The 17,888-nt window shown below is 44.0% G+C and overlaps 1 protein-coding gene across 1 annotated transcript in view; it reads left to right on the top strand.

Moving 5' to 3' along the window:
- LOC138666837 (scavenger receptor cysteine-rich domain-containing protein DMBT1-like) overlaps positions 1-17,456 on the top strand; it is an 88,800-nt gene extending 71,344 nt beyond the window's left edge. Inside the window, exons 24-25 of the mRNA XM_069755014.1 lie at positions 3,516-3,904; positions 17,054-17,456. Coding sequence (XP_069611115.1) covers positions 3,516-3,904; positions 17,054-17,306 — 642 coding nt within the window. The 3' untranslated portion in view covers positions 17,307-17,456. The remainder of the gene's footprint in view (positions 1-3,515; positions 3,905-17,053) is intronic.
- Positions 17,457-17,888: the final 432 nt, after the last annotated feature.

Genomic DNA, 17,888 nt, shown 5'->3' with positions numbered 1-17,888 from the left:
AAGCAATAAATCCGGATCTAAATCCCATTGAAACCCGTGGAGAGATCTTAACCCCTTCATAACCTTTGGATTTTCCATTTTTACGTGTTCGTTTTTTGCTCCCCTTCTTCCCAGAGCCATACATTTTTTATTTTTCCATCAATATTGCCATTTGAAGGCTTATTTTTTGCGAAACAAGTTGTACTTTTGAACTACATCATTGGTTTTAGCATGTCATGTGCTAGAAAACGGGAAAAAAATTCCAAATGCGGTGAAATTGCAAAAAAAGTGCAATCCCACACTTGTATTTTGATTGGCTTTTTTTACTAGGTTCATTAAATGCTAAAACTGACCTGCCATTATGATTCTTCTGGTCAGTACGAGTTCATAGACACCAAACATGTCTAGGTTCTCTTTTATCTAAGTGGTGAAAACAAATTCCAAACTTTGCTTAAAAAAAAACAAAAATTGCGCCATTTTCCGATACCCGTAGCGTCTACATTTTTCATGATCTGGGGTTGGTTGAGGGCTTATTTTTTGTATGCTAAGCTGGCGTTTTTAATGATAGCATTTTGGTGCAGATACGTTCTTTTGATCGCCCGTTATTGCATTTTAATGCAATGTAGCGGCGATCCAAAAAACTTAATTCTGGCGTTTCAATTTTTTTTCTCGCTACGCCGTTTAGCGATCAGGTTAATCCTTTTTTTATTGATAGATCGGGCGATTCTGAACGCGGCTATACCAAATATGTGTAGGTTTAATTTTTTTTATTGATTTATTTTGAATGGGGTGAAAGGGGGGTGATTTAAACTTTTATATTTTTTTTATTTTTTTCACATTTTTTTTAACTTTTTTTTTTAACTTTTGCCATGCTTCAATAGCCTCCATGGGAGGCTAGAAGCTGGCACCACTCGATTGGCTCTGCTACATAGCAGCGATCATCAGATCGCTGCTATGCAGCCGAAATGCAGGTGGGCTATGAACGCCGACCACAGGGTGGCGCTCACAGCAGGCCGGCATCAATAACCATAGAGGTCTCGAGGACCTCTATGGTTACAAAGCAGAAGCATCGCTGATCCCCGATCATGTGAACGGGGGTCAGCAATGGGCTCATTTTCTCGGCCGGAAGCGCCGGTTAAATGCCACTGTCAGCGTTTGGCAGCGGCATTTAACTAGTTAATAGCGGCGTGTGAATCACGATTTCACCCGCCGCTATTGCGGGCACATGTTAGCTGTTCAAAACAGCTGACATGTCCCGGCTTTGATGCAGGCTCACCGCCGGAGCCCACATCAAAGCGCGGTATCTGACCTCGGACGTACTATCCCGTCCGAGGTCAGAGAGAGTTTAAAATTGCTGTTGGGAGAAGCCACATTCAAATATAAGAGAACTGGATATGTTTGCAAAAAAAAGAGTGGTACAAAATTTCCAGGTGAAAGGTGTAAAAAGCTTGTTGATGGTTATAGGAAGTAATTAATTGCAGATATTTATTCCAAAGAGTGTGCAATCAAATATTAAGTTGAGGGGGCCAATAATTTTTCTCCATCCATTTTTGCGGTTTTGGGTGAAATTATGTCCAATTTGCCCTTTTAATCTTTTTTTTTGTGTTGCCTCAGTACACACAAAGGAAATAAACATATGTGTAACAAAACGTGTAATTGGAATAATTTTCTTGGAGATATACCGTATATAGTCGAGTATAAGCTGAGATTTTTAGCCCACTTTTTTGGTCTGAAGTCCCCCTCTTGGCTTACACTCGAGTCATACCCAGTGGTTGGCAGGGGAGGGGGAGCGGGGGCTGTCTAATTATACTCACCTACTCCTGGCACGGTCCCTGCACGTCCCTGCTTCCCGGCGCCCCAGCTTCTTCCTGTATTGAGCGGTCACATGGTACCGCGCATTACAGTAATGAATATGTGGCTCCACCTCCCATTGGGGTGGAGCCGCATATTCATTACTGTAATGAGCGGTAACGGTGACCGCTCAGCACAGGAAGACGTGCGGCACCGGGAAGCAGGAACGTGCAGGGACCGCGCCAGGAGTAGGTGAGTATAACGGGGAGGGGGAGCGCAGCGCTGCACGATATTCACCTGCTCCTCGTTCCGGGCGCCGCTGCGTCTTCTGCAGTGACGCTCAGGTCAGAGGGCGCGATGACGTGGTTAGTGTGCGCCCTCTGCCTGAATGTCACTGCGGAAGACGCTGAAGATGGAGTGGCGCCGGAACGAGGAGCAGGTGAATATTGAAAGTGCCGGGGGCCTGAGCGACGGAGAGGGGAGTATGTAATTTTTTTTTTAATGCAGCAACAGCAAATGGGGCAAGTGTCTGTATTGGGCATTTTATGGGGCCATAACATTTGTGCAGCACTATATGGGGCAAGTGTCTGTATGGGGCCATAACGTTTGTGCAGCACTATATGGGGAAAGTGTCTGTATGGGGCCATAACGTTTGTGCAGCACTATATGGGGCAAGTGTCTGTATGGGGCCATAACGTTTGTGCAGCACTATATGGGTCAAGAGTCTGTGTGGGGCCATAACGTTTGTGCAGCACTATATGGGGCCAGTGTCTGTATGGGGCCATAACGTTTGTGCAGCACTATATGGGGCAAGTGTCTGTACGGGGCCATAATGTTTGTGCAGCACTATATGGGGCCAGTGTCTGTATGGGGCCATAATGTTTGTGCAGCACTATATGGGGCCAGTGTCTGTATGGGGCTATAATGTTTGTGCAGCACTATATGGGACAAGTGTCTGTATGGGGCCATAATGTTTGTGCAGCACTATATGGGGCAAGTGTCTGTACGGGGCCATAATGTTTGTGCAGCACTATATGGGGCAAGTGTCTGTATGGGGCCATAACGTTTGTGCAGCACTATATGGGGCAAATGTCTGTATGGAGCATCTTATGGGGCCATAATCAAAGTTTGTGCAGCACTATATGGGGCAAATGTCTGTATGGAGTATCTTATGGGGCCATAACATTTGTGCAGCATTATATGGGGCAAATATCTTTATGGAGCATCTTATGGGGCCATAATTAAAGTTTGTGGAACATTATATGGGGCAAATGTATGTATGGAGCATCTTATAGGGCCATAATCAAGGTTTGTTTAGCACTATATGGGGCAAATATCTTTATGGAGCATCTTATGGGGCCATTATTAACCTTTATGCAGGATTATATGGGGCATTTTTTAATATGGAGCATCTTATGGGGCCATCATAATCTTTATGAAGCATTATATGGGGCTCCTGATTCAATATGGATATTCAAAAACACTTAACCTACTGATGTCTCAATTAATTTTACTTTTATTGGTATCTATTTTTACTTTTGACATTTACCGGTAGCTGCTGCATTTCCCACCCTAGGCTTATACTTGAGTCATTAAGTTTTCCCAGTTTTTTTGTGGCAAAATTAGGGGGGTCGGCTTATACTCGAGTATATACGGTACTTCATTTTCTGGCCAACGCTTTTTCCCATGACTGTAGGCTGTGATGTAACACTGAGCTGGATATTAATTTTCTTTCTTCTCACCAGGTTGTCAATGACACCATCAGCTACACAAACACTCTGTTCACTTATTCTATGGAACCAGCGGTAATTCGCAGTAAGAAATTAAGTCTCAGTCTGAGATGTCAGATGTACCAAGATACGATAGTAGATTCCTTGTACTTTGCCGATGACATCATGGAGAACTCCTTAACCCAACATGGCCTGTATTCTGCTAACCTAACCTTCTTCAACTCTCCAAGTTTCCTACACCCGGTGCAGCAGTATCCATATTATGTGGCACTCAATCAGAATTTGTACCTACAAGGCACCTTGGACACCACAGATCCCTCCCTGGTCTTGTTTGTAGATACGTGTGTGGCTTCTCCGGATCCTTACGACATGTCAAGAAATGTTTATTATCTCATTCGTAATGGGTAAGTTATGGCACCGTATAGGTGTTGGTGATATCTCCCTTTGGCATAATTATGTTTTCTATCTAAGAAAAATGCATATTGCAGTTAACAAATAATGCCTCGGATGTAGTTTGTTAATACATAGCAAACCACACTGTGCTCACTTTCCTCGGGTCTACTGATGAGTTTCTGTCACTTCTCTGAGTATCTGGCATTGGCTATGGTGCTGACAAAAGCAAAGCTGTCAATCGGTGAGCGAACTCAGCAGCTCTGCCCGTGTAGGCTGAACCTATTCATCAGAGTCGTTGAGCTTATCGATTAGCCACCACACAGTGGAGACACACGGGTGGACACGGGATGGTGAGTATAACCTGGTTTATGTTTTAATAAAGTGCAGCCAGAGTAGAATATTGTCTGAAAGGGAAAAACACTTAAGGCCGGCGTCACACTAGCGAGGTTTACGAATGTATGAGAGGCGCAGAAAATACGAATTGCACACGGTACAATGATTCTCTATGGCCCAGCTTCTATCTGCCGTATTTTACGTATCCATATTATACGGTCTTGTACAGCTGTAGAAAATTGCAGCATGCTGCGTTTGTCAGCGTATTGCGCAAAAAATACGCCAATGCAAGTCTATGGGGGCGAGAAAAATACGGATTACACACGGACCAACAGTGTGACTTGCGAGAAATACACCAGACATCTCCAGGCGCCAGGAAATGTGCCAAGCCCTCAATCAGGAAGCTCAGACATGCTAATTAGCTGAAAAAGCCAGACAGACATCCTGGAAGTCTGGTTCTCGCCTCCACGGAGTTGCAAGCAGCATGGCATCCATAATTAATGTGGATATGCTCCTCATCCTGGTCCAAGAAAGGCCTGAAATATGGGACCAGCGGGATCCCAACTATTCAAACCGGGCCAGGAAAGAGGCTGCTTGGAGGACCATCTGTGGGATCCTATTCCCAGATTATGATCAACGGCCACGTGCGGAGCTGACACAACTTTGTAAGTACACTCATGTTGCGACATTAATTAACCTTGAAAAATGCTTAACCTACATGATTTCACGCAGATTATTTTTTGGCGTAGTCTTTTTTTTTTTTTTTTTTTGTATTTTTGAGCAAAAACAAAGATGCTGAACATGAGAAAGGGTTTACGTACATAGATAATATAGGTGTTGCTTTGGGTACTATTTTTGTGAATGCCAGACTGGTACAGAGGGGAGTGGACCCTGTCCTTGTGTTGTTTCATTTTATTGTGTATAATGTTTTTGTGGTTTTAAACAATTTAAACTTTAGGAACTTCATTTAAGAAGGCATTTTATTAGCATCGTTAAAATATGATCAATCAATGCCAACTGTTTTAAGCAATGTGCAGAATGAGCTTATAGAATATTTGTTACTATGTCATTGCAGTGGAAGATGTTATGACACGATGGCGCAGCATCAGGGACCAATATCGCCGGGAAAGGCAGCAGCGGGCAAGAAGTGGGTCAGCAGCTCCAACCAAAAAGCGAAAGTATATATACTATGATCAGCTTTCCTTTTTGGATCCCAGTATGGATCTAAGACCGTAAGTAAAAACATCACAACACAATAAACATATGTTAGCAATTGACTCAACTCTTAATTAGGGGTATTAATTTTATTTATTTCATAACAGAACACAGTCCATCCTCACTGAGAAGGAGACCGGTTCGGACTCAGAGGTTGTCATTGATCCGGTTGGTGTAGAAGAAGAGATGGCAGACCCATCTTTGGCCTCTTCTACTTCCATCCTTCCTGGACCATCGGCTTCTGCATCCCAAGATACAGCAACAAGTGGCCAAGATGCAGCACCACCACCCTCAGCAGCACCTGATGCTGTAAGCCAGGAAGAGCATGGACACGGCAGCAGCCCTACTGTCCCACTGGTGTCCTCCCCACAGGCAGCTGGGCCTTTACGCAGAGGCCGCAGAAGGAGAGAGCTGCAAGACAGTAGGAGGAATGTGGATGCTGGGGTTCTTAATTATTTGGCCAGGGCAGCCACGGATGATGGTGAGGAGGCCTTTGCTCGCAGCCTGGCCCGGTACCTCCGTTCCCTTCCCCGTGAGGTGAGGCTACGTGTGAGAGGGTGTATTAAAATCCTGATTGATTTATGCACCTTCCCAAATGACCCCTATGAGGTTTTGGAATTTATTGAGAGAAGGCAGCTTTCACCACATAACCTCTTGCGCCTTCCATGAACTCAACAGGTGCATGGTCAATCAGGATTTGAAGCACCTCCTCCACGTGTGCCTACACCTCAACCCCTCCCCACCCAAAATCAACTAAGGCCAGCACCGTACCATATGGCAGCCTACAACCAACTTTCCCAATATGCCCACTTTTCCAGGGCCAGTGCTGTAGGCTGGTCCCAACCTGGGTTTGGATAACATGGCCATATTGGGGGTGGCTATGAGTCTAGGCAATATGTTCAGCAGCATGAGGGCCAGAGTCAGATCTCTTATGGGCAATACCCAATTGGCCAATATGCTCAAGGCCTGAATTTGGATCCGCCACACACAGCATCCACACAGGGTGAAGGACAATTGACCCAACAAAGGTCACCTGAGCAGGACCCTGAGCTTCCGCCATCACCTCCACCAACGTACAGAAATCTGTAACCCAAAGTTATTTCTGTTTGTATTTGTTCCGCCTAACCATGTTTTGGTTAACTTTGTGCTGTATTAGCACTTTGTTCTGTTGTGTTTAAAAAAAAAAAAAAAAAAGACAAAGCCATATGAAACAAATATGGTTTAAAGTTAACAAAAAAAGGCTTTTGCTATAAGTAAAAAATGTAGTCAAAAGCCAATTGACGTTTGTGGGACAATCATTCTTACATCACACACATATGCTCTGTTCATAACCATATGGTAATTAGGTAAATACAACACACAGAGTACAGTTTCTCTAGCCCAAAAATATTTTATGGTGATAATATATTTTGAAAATAATGAAATCACAACTGAGAAACAACATAATCTTGCCAGGAAGTAGCACCCTGAGGAGAAACAAAATAATTTGTGAAAATATCTCTCACTTTTATCCCAGAAAGGGGATGGCACGGAGGAGGGCCATGTGGTGTAGATCTACTCACATTGGGCAACATTTCTTCACCAATAACAGATGACGGGCAATCATGAAGTCTAGTAAAATTGTGCAAAACAACACACGCTTTAATAACTTCATTAATAGTAGCCTCACCCAGCAGAATGGCAGACTGGAGGAGACGCCATTTGGCACACAGAATCCCAAAGGCACACTCCACCAGTCTACGCGCCCTGGAAAGCCTCAAATTAAAAACACGCCGCCGGTGATCCAGGTTGCGCCTGGGATAAGGCCTCATAACATTCCTTGTCAATTGGAAGGCCTCATCTCCCACAAGAACATATGGCACTGCTCCAGCATTGGAGCCTGGGAGTTGTTGTGGTGGTGGGAAGTCTAACTGGTTTTCACGTAGCCACCGACCCATAATGGACGAATTGAAGACCCTTGAGTCTCCTGTTCGCCCATAGGCCGCAATGTCTACAATTATAAACCTGTAGTTACTGTCAAGTACAGCTAACAGAAATACAGAGAAAAACTGCTTATAATTGTAGAATTGGGAGCCAGAGTTCGACGGCTTACGCACCCTGATATGTTTCCCATCCAGGGCTCCAATGCAATGTGGGAAGTCACAGGTGTCATTGAACCAACGGGCTATTTTTAGCCAATCAGCCATTTTTGGCTCAGGCATAACAAGTTCATGTAGTTTCGCCCATATTTCACTACATGTTGAGCGCACAATGCCAGAAATGGTGGAGCGACCAATGAGAAACTCCAGGTGTAGTCCCGCATTAGACAATCCAGTTGACAGGAAGCTGAAAGGACACAAAAAATCGTATTAGTTAGGTAACAATAGTTTAGACAAAACATGAAAAAGCGCAAGTATGTTGTTTAATAAAAAACACAGGATTATCAATGAAATTAATCGATATTTACCTAGGGTACATAAGTAGAACATTAAAAATACATATTTTGATTGTGGTTTTGTCCTAATTATCACATATTTTTTCAAATAGCTGCTAGCAAACAACCCTGAAAAAAAACATCATCAACATACAGTATGTGAGGATGGTGAATACATCCCGTAAGGTAAGGAGAAGACGCTCCTCTGCGGATATGCTTTTTCGCATCCTGATGTCCTGATACGTGAGTCCCGGACGTACTGTCTCCAACAAGATATCAGATGTTGGTATTGTCATTCTACAGTATAGGTAGAACTTATCAGGATGTGCACGCAGAGCTGTATAGAGCCTCTGAAAATGGCCTTTAGTGAGGTGTTGGGTCAAAAGAGAATGCACCCACAATCTTCTTCTCCTCCTTCGCGGATCCGCAATCACAGGGTATGGCTGGCCAAACCGACGCGACAAGACCCAGTTAAACAAAACCCGAAGAGTTGGGGTAAAGTGCAGTAGGTCAGACATGGTGCAAACGTTAAGACAACACACCAACAGATGCACAACCACAAAATGGCCATATGGGAGGGTGCCACCTGTTGTAGAGGCCTTAAATAGGGTTGTTGATGCTGATTTAAATGAATTTCAGGCTCCAAAACTGTTATATGTCCATTTTGTCAGGTTGTGTGGAAAAAACGCAGTACAGATGTCATTCGGATTACATACGCAACATTACATGCGCAAAATACGCCACCACACCTTGCCAACAGGCTACATACGGATCACTATTTCTGGATTTTTTCTGCGTATTACAGCCGTAAAAAACGGACTGTATTTCCCTACGCTGAATGTGACGCCGGCCTAAGACATTTATCAAATAAGTTAAAGGGGGTATCTGCTTTAGAAAAAAAACATTTTAAAATAATATATAAAGAGAACTCTGAATAAATAAAGGGGTCATCCTTTCAGGGTTCTCAAGTATTAGCCTTGGACTCAAGTTCAGTTGAAATTATTGCCATGCAGGACCGCTTCCTGCACTGCAATAGGAGCCGCCAACCAATCAGAAGCTGGCAGCTGATGGCAACGCACACATCGCCGACGTGTGATGTCACTGTCATGCGGTAGCATGTCCGTGCCTCAAATGGTTAAAGAAGAGAATGCCGTTGGACCCTGGCCAGGTAAGGAGTTTTTTATTACCGAAATCTGCAATATGGTGGGGGGTGGTGGGACAGGGTGAGAGGACATATGTGGGGGCAGGATGGAGGCATATGGGGCGACAGAGTGAAAGGACATATATGGGGCAGGATGGAGACCTATGGTGCCAGGATGAGAAGACCTATGTGGGGGCCTTTCATATGGGGGGCATGATGGAGACATAGGGGACAAGTCAAGGATCCCGGGTGTAACTACTACCGGGTGGCTACTCGCTGCAGTAAGGGAGCCCAGAGCAGGACTTGAACCATGTGACAGAGGGGGAGTGGTCAGGGGCAGAGCCAGGCGCCGGGGTGCAAAGGAGGCGAACGTGCTGAGGTCAATAACCGGGAGATAACCCTGGTACTGGAGGGTGAGACAGAAGGATAGTCAGATGGAAGCTGGAGTTCAGAAGGCCGAGTAAGCGAATGACTAGAAACACAAAGCAGAGAAGCCAAGAGAATCAAACAGACCAGATCGAGCATGGAGAGCAAACAAACAACACAGTATGCACACGCACACCAGGGGGTCAGGCACACAGACAGAACCTAAGTATAGCTGACAGAGTATCCTAGTCCATTGTGGGCATAAATATCCCTCCCAGATCCAAAAGATGGCCACAACAATTAACCCTGAGAGGGCAGGGCATTAACCTTGTCCAAACCATGACAGGACATATATGGGGCAGAATCAGAGGACATATATGGGGGCAGGATTAAGACCTATGGGGTGGGGCAGGATGGAGACCTATGGGGCCAGGATGGGAGGACATATGGGGGCAGGATGGAAACAAATAAGGGGGGGGGGCAGGATGGCAGGATGGAGACATATGTTGGGGCCTGATAAAGACATATGGGGGGGTGGGTAGGATGGAGACATATGGGAAAGACAGGGTGGAGACATATGGGACCAAGATGGGAGGACATATGGTGGGCAGGATTGGAGGACATATGAAGGGACAGGATGAAATGACATATATGGGTTCAGGATGGAGACATATATGAGGTCAGGATGAAGACATATGGGGCCAGGATCAGAAGACATACAGCTCTGGCAAAAATTAAGAGGCCACTGTAAAATGTTCAGTTTGTCTGATTTTTCTCTTTATAGGTATATTTTTGAGTAAAATGTACCGTATATACTCGAGTAGAAGCCGAGATTTTCAGCCCAAATTTTTGGGCTGAAAGTGCCCCTCTCGGCTCATACTCGAGTCACGGTCGGCGGCAGGGTCGGCGGGTGAGGGGGAGAGAGGGCTGAGGCATACTTACCTGCTTCCGGGGCTACTGGCGCTGTCCCTGCAGTCCCACGGTCTCCGGGTGCCGCAGCTCTTCCCCTGTTCAACGGTCATGTGGGACCGCTCATTAGAGAAATGAATATGGACTCCACTCCCATAGGGGTGGAGCCGCATATTCATTTCTCTAATGAGCAGTAACGGTGACCGCTGATAGAGGAAGAGGCTGCGGCACCGAAGACCAGCTGTCCGGGGGAAGGAGCGGGACGCTGGGAGCAGGTAAGTATTTCATATTCATCTGTCCACGTTCCACACGCCGGGCGCCGCTCTGTCTTCGCGTCCTCTTGCACTGACTGTTCAGGTCAGAGGGGGCGATGACGCATATAGTGTGCGCGCCGCCCTCTGCCTGATCAGTCAGTGCAGAGAGACGCCGGGACGGGACGCTGAGGAGCTGCAAGCAGCAAGAGGTGAGTATGGCATTTTTTTTTTATTATTGCAGCAGCAGCAGCAGCAATGGCACAGCTTTCTATGGTACATCTATGGGGTAATAATGAACAGTGTAGAGCACTATATGGCACAGCTATGGGGCAATAATGAACAGTGCAGAGCACTATATGGCACAGCTATGGGGCAATAATGAACGGTGCAGAGCACTATATGGCACAGCTATGGGGCAATAATGAACGGTGCAGAGCACTATATGGCACAGCTATGGGGCAATAATGAACGGTGCAGAGCACTATATGGCACAGCTATGGGGCAATAATGAACGGTGCAGAGCACTATATGGCACAGCTATGGGGCAATAATGAACGGTGCAGAGCACTATATGGCACAGCTATGGAGCAATAATGAACGGTGCAGAGCACTATATGGCACAGCTATGGGGCAATAATGAACGGTGCAGAGCACTATATGGCACAGCTATGGGGCCATAATGAACGGTATAGAGCATCTATTTTTATTTTTGAAATTCACCGGTAGCTGCTGCATTTTCCACCCTAGGCTTATACTCATAGTAACATAGTAACATAGTAACATAGTTAGTAAGGCCGAAAAAAGACATTTGTCCATCCAGTTCAGCCTATATTCCATCATAATAAATACCCAGATCTACGTCCTTCTACAGAACCTAATAATTGTATGATACAATATTGTTCTGCTCCAGGAAGACATCCAGGCCTCTCTTGAACCCCTCGACTGAGTTCGCCATCACCACCTCCTCAGGCAAGCAATTCCAGATTCTCACTGCCCTAACAGTAAAGAATCCTCTTCTATGTTGGTGGAAAAACCTTCTCTCCTCCAGACGCAAAGAATGCCCCCTTGTGCCCGTCACCTTCCTTGGTATAAACAGATCCTCAGCGAGATATTTGTATTGTCCCCTTATATACTTATACATGGTTATTAGATCGCCCCTCAGTCGTCTTTTTTCTAGACTAAATAATCCTAATTTCGCTAATCTATCTGGGTATTGTAGTTCTCCCATCCCCTTTATTAATTTTGTTGCCCTCCTTTGTACTCTCTCTAGTTCCATTATATCCTTCCTGAGCACCGGTGCCCAAAACTGGACACAGTACTCCATGTGCGGTCTAACTAGGGATTTGTACAGAGGCAGTATAATGCTCTCATCATGTGTATCCAGACCTCTTTTAATGCACCCCATGATCCTGTTTGCCTTGGCAGCTGCTGCCTGGCACTGGCTGCTCCAGGTAAGTTTATCATTAACTAGGATCCCCAAGTCCTTCTCCCTGTCAGATTTACCCAGTGGTTTCCCGTTCAGTGTGTAATGGTGATATTGATTCCCTCTTCCCATGTGTATAACCTTACATTTATCATTGTTAAACCTCATCTGCCACCTTTCAGCCCAAGTTTCCAACTTATCCAGATCCATCTGTAGCAGAATACTATCTTCTCTTGTATTAACTGCTTTACATAGTTTTGTATCATCTGCAAATATCGATATTTTACTGTGTAAACCTTCTACCAGATCATTAATGAATATGTTGAAGAGAACAGGTCCCAATACTGACCCCTGCGGTACCCCACTGGTCACAGCGACCCAGTTAGAGACTATACCATTTATAACCACCCTCTGCTTTCTATCACTAAGCCAGTTACTAACCCATTTACACACATTTTCCCCCAGACCAAGCATTCTCATTTTGTGTACCAACCTCTTGTGCGGCACGGTATCAAACGCTTTGGAAAAATCGAGATATACCACGTCCAATGACTCACCGTGGTCCAGTCTATAGCTTACCTCTTCATAAAAACTGATTAGATTGGTTTGACAGGAGCGATTTCTCATAAACCCATGCTGATATGGAGTTAAACAGTTATTCTCATTGAGATAATCCAGAATAACATCCCTCAGAAACCCTTCAAATATTTTACCAACAATAGAGGTTAGACTTACTGGCCTATAATTTCCAGGTTCACTTTTAGAGCCCTTTTTGAATATTGGCACCACATTTGCTATGCGCCAGTCCTGCGGAACAGACCCTGTCGCTATAGAGTCACTAAAAATAAGAAATAATGGTTTATCTATTACATTACTTAGTTCTCTTAGTACTCGTGGGTGTATGCCATCCGGACCCGGAGATTTATCTATTTTAATCTTATTTAGCCGGTTTCGCACCTCTTCTTGGGTTAGATTGGTGACCCTTAATATAGGGTTTTCATTGTTTCTTGGGATTTCACCTAGCATTTCATTTTCCACCGTGAATACCGTGGAGAAGAAGGTGTTTAATATGTTAGCTTTTTCCTCGTCATCTACAACCATTCTTTCCTCACTATTTTTTAAGGGGCCTACATTTTCAGTTTTTATTCTTTTACTATTGATATAGTTGAAGAACAGTTTGGGATTAGTTTTACTCTCCTTAGCAATGTGCTTCTCTGTTTCCTTTTTGGCAGCTTTAATTAGTTTTTTAGATAAAGTATTTTTCTCCCTATAGTTTTTTAGAGCTTCAATGGTGCCATCCTGCTTTAGTAGTGCAAATGCTTTCTTTTTACTGTTAATTGCCTGTCTTACTTCTTTGTTTAGCCACATTGGGTTTTTCCTATTTCTAGTCCTTTTATTCCCACAAGGTATAAACCGCTTACACTGCCTATTTAGGATGTTCTTAAACATTTCCCATTTATTATCTGTATTCTCATTTCTGAGGATATTGTCCCAGTCTACCAGATTAAGGGCATCTCTAAGCTGTTCAAACTTTGCCTTCCTAAAGTTCAATGTTTTTGTGACTCCCTGACAAGTCCCCCTAGTGAAAGACAGGTGAAACTGCACAATATTGTGGTCGCTATTTCCTAAATGCCCAACCACCTGCAGATTTGTTATTCTGTCAGGTCTATTAGATAGTATTAGGTCTAAAAGTGCTGCTCCTCTGGTTGGATTCTGCACCAATTGTGAAAGATAATTTTTCTTGGTTATTAGCAGAAACCTGTTGCCTTTATGGGTTTCACAGGTTTCTGTTTCCCAGTTAATATCCGGGTAGTTAAAGTCCCCCATAACCAGGACCTCATTATGGGTTGCAGCTTCATCTATCTGCTTTAGAAGTAGACTTTCCATGCTTTCTGTTATATTTGGGGGTTTGTAACAGACCCCAATGAGAATTTTGTTACCATTTTTCCCTCCATGAATTTCAACCCATATGGACTCGACATCCTCATTCCCTTCGCTAATATCCTCCCTTAAAGTGGACTTTAGACAAGACTTTACATAGAGACAAACCCCTCCTCCTCTCCGATTTTTACGATCCTTTCTAAACAGACTGTAACCCTGTAAGTTAACTGCCCAGTCATAGCTTTCATCTAACCATGTCTCGGTTATTCCCACTATGTCAAAGTTACCTGTAGATATTTCTGCTTCTAGTTCTTCCATCTTGTTTGTCAGGCTTCTGGCGTTTGCGAGCATGCAGTTTAGAGGATTTTGTTTTGTTCCAATCTCCTCACTGTGGATTGTTTTAGAAATGTTCTTACCTCCCTTCTGAGTATGTTTTCCTGGGTCGTCTTTGTTCGAGTCTAATGTTTTTCTTCCCGTCCCCTCTTCTTCTAGTTTAACGCCCTCCTGATGAGTGTAGCGAGTCTTCTGGCGAATGTGTGTTTCCCAGGTTTGTTGAGGTGTAGTCCGTCTCTGGCGAGGAGTCCATCATACCAGTAATTCACACCGTGGTCCAGGAATCCAAATCCTTGTTGTCTGCACCATCGTCTTAGCCAGTTGTTTGCATCAAGGATCCTGTTCCATCTCCTGGTGCCATGCCCGTCTACTGGAAGGATAGAAGAAAAAACTACCTGTGCATCCAGTTCCTTTACTTTCTTCCCCAACTCTTCAAAGTCCTTGCTCGAGTCAATAAGTTTTCCCAGTTTTTTGTGCCAAAATTAGGGGGGTCGGCTTATACTCGTGTCGGCTTATACTCGAGTATATACGGTAAATTGCTCTTTTATTCTATAAACTTCTGACAACATGTCCCCGAATTTCCAAGCAATAAATTTTGTATTTTTTTTCTGAAAAAGAAAAATGGTAAAAATTAAAAACAAACAAACAAACAGTGCTTTCAGACCTCAAATAATGCAAAGAAAACAAGTTCATAATGATTTAGAAACAACAATACTAATGTTTTAATTCAGCAACAGTTCAGAAATCAATATTTTGTGGAATAACCATGATTTTTAATCACAGCTTTCATGCGTCTTGGCATGCTTTCCACCAGTCTATCACACTGCTCCTGGCGCAAAAATGTAAGCAGTTCTTCTTTGTTTGATGGCTTGTGACTATCCATCATCCTCTTGATTACATTCCAGAGGTTTTCAATGGTGTTCAGGTCTGGAGATCGGGCTGCCCACGACAGGGTTTTGATGTGGTGGTCTCTTAATTTTTGCCAGAGCTGTATATAGGGGCAGGATGGAGACATATATAGGGGCATGATGAAGACAAATGTGATAGAGCAAGGATGGAGACACATGGGAGTCAGGAATGAGACACATGGAGGCCAGGATGGGGGTCATTATTACAGGAGCGTGCCAGGTTGTAGGACATTATTACTGTAAGGGATATTATTACTGCTGTGAGGTATTTTATTTTTGAGGTTACTGTTTATAGTGGGGAGTACTATTACTCTGCAGGGCGACACTCGCTTTTTTTCTTCATCTGGTGTAGTGTAGAAGCTGGGGAAAAATTGGGGAATGTATTCTAAATATCTGTGTGTTATTTTCTGCAGAGACGAGTCCTGGCTGGAAGAAATTATGGCGGTCTGCACTGGATGAAGAAGAAAACCAAAGATGAAGGACTAACTAGAGATGTCACCGGTGATCACTGTATTACCTGTACACCGACTCTGTACACTGTATATGTGTACAGAGCTCTTGTATATAGTGGCATTTATGGTAATTTTAGTATTGTGTTTTTTCATTAATCAGTATTGTAGTATACGGTCACTGTGGTGGTAATATGTGATCAGGTCATGGTGTGGCGTTATTTGTTCCTTGTTTGTGGTATTATTCAGTTACTATGTGGTGGTAATATGTTGTCAGATCATGTGTGGTGGTATTTGTCCCTGGTATGTTGTATTATTGGTCATTTTAAAAATGTATGTGACACATACCGTTAAAGAAAAATAAATAAAAAATGACTTTAAAAGAGTATTGGATATTTTAAGAAATGGTTAATAGGTTAGAGTAGAGTAAGGCCAGGCCAAAAGAGTCTACTTTGTCGTGGTGGCGGCTTAATAAATCTTTTTGCCATCACAAAAGCTGCTGGCTATGTATGTGATATGGTGTTCGATGGGAACTGTTGATGTATGATTGGTGAGGATGTGGTGCAGAAGTAGCGTGTTTCCAAGAGTGGCAGTGGGACTGTGGACGGTTTGAGGGGTGGAGGTGGATCTGGTGTGGAGTCTCGAGGGGGCCTGCAAATTTTACGAGTATGGGGCCCTGAAATTACTTGTGGCAGCCCTGACCCTAGGCAAACTCGAGTAACGAGCACTTTTGCTCATCACTAGTCACGATCATTCATCTGGGATCCAGAGATATGTAAGGCAGCCATGGACAGAGCACCATGCGCTATGCTTATATGTAATTGAGAACTGTGTAGTGCCTCATTTTACCTGTGGCAGAGCTGCAGATTGAAGCGGATTATTGGGGAACTCTGAAACAAGATACATTGTGATGAGTATAATATATGTTGTTGTTTTTTTTGTTTGTTTTTTAAAAAAAATGATTTATTAAAGTGGACAAGTCCTTAGTTTACTCATTATATGACATTGAACTGCATATAGATTCCATTCCTGGTAACATCACCATAGAATCCAGTTGTCCTTTAAAAGATATCTGTCTGCAGGTTAATACTATGCAATCTGAGTGCAACATAATGTAGGGGCAGAGAACCTGATTCCAGTGATGTTTCACTTGTCTGTGTCTTGCTGTTTCAATAAAATCAGTATTTTGTCACTAGGAGATTATCACTACATGACTAGGTGACTCCTGTCTCCTGGTTCAACCACGTCTCCATCACTAATTAGCAGATTTTGTCAATATACAGTGTACACAGAAAGCTGCCAATCAGAGATGGGGGCAGGGTTACACACAGCTGAGCATTCAGAGAACTGCTAAGTGATACATTGCTGAAATCTGTCTCCCTGTCCCTACATTGTGCTGCTGTCAGATTACATTGCAAAAACCTGCTGACGGATTCCCTTTAATAGCATCTTCTTTGCTTTTTGATGTTCATCTCCTTGGGAGATATTTGTGACATAAACCTAAAAGTGGCCTTTTTTTCCTTATTAAATCACAGGTGCTCCAGAGTCTCAGACTATCACACCTTTCCATCGTCCTCACCAAGCACAGTGAGATTCGAATTCAATGCATTCAGCTTCTTGGATCGTTTCTCCAGTGTGTACATTCAGTGCCAGCTCGTTGTGTGCAAGCAGTCGGATAGAGGTTCGCGTTGTAACCAGGGCTGTAAGGCACGGCACAAGAGAGCGGTGGAGTCCCATCACGAGCAAATTCATGCTGTCGCCGGACCTGTTAAGCGCCTGAATAATTAACAGTTATTGTCAGGTCTAAGCGAAATTTAATGTAGAAATGTTTGCTGTTCTCTACAGAAGGAAACATTCACTGCAGAGTAATAGTGAACACTTGGATCATTTTCACTCATTCAGTAACAATGGAGATCCAATAAAACTGTGGAAAAATAATATGTTTATTAAATTTTTTGTTATGAAGAAAGTAATTTAACCTAATGCTCAAGCCTCCTAATAAATATGGCTCAGGTAGTGCAGCTCATCCAGGAGCTGTGGCAAGAAGGTTTGCTGTGTCTGTCAGCGTAGTGTCCAGAGGCTGGGGGCGCTACCAGGAGACAGGCCAGTACACCAAGAGATGTGGAGGGGGACGTAGGAGGGCAACAACCCAGCAGCAGGACCGCTACCTCAGCCTTTGTGCAAGGAGGAACAGGAGGAGCACTGCCAGAGCCCTGCAAAATGACCTCCAGCAGGCCACAAATGTGCATGTGTCTGCACAAATGGTGAGAAACCGACTCCATGAGGATGGTCTGAGTGTCCGATGTCCACAGATGGGGGTTGTGCTCACAGCCCAACACCGTGCAGGACGCTTGGCATTTGCCACAGAAC

This window comes from Ranitomeya imitator, chromosome 2, assembly GCF_032444005.1.
Source record: "Ranitomeya imitator isolate aRanImi1 chromosome 2, aRanImi1.pri, whole genome shotgun sequence".
Taxonomy (NCBI): Eukaryota; Metazoa; Chordata; class Amphibia; order Anura; family Dendrobatidae; genus Ranitomeya; species Ranitomeya imitator.
The sequence above is the reverse complement of the archived record's forward strand: the minus strand, read 5'-3'. Positions and strand labels throughout refer to the sequence as shown.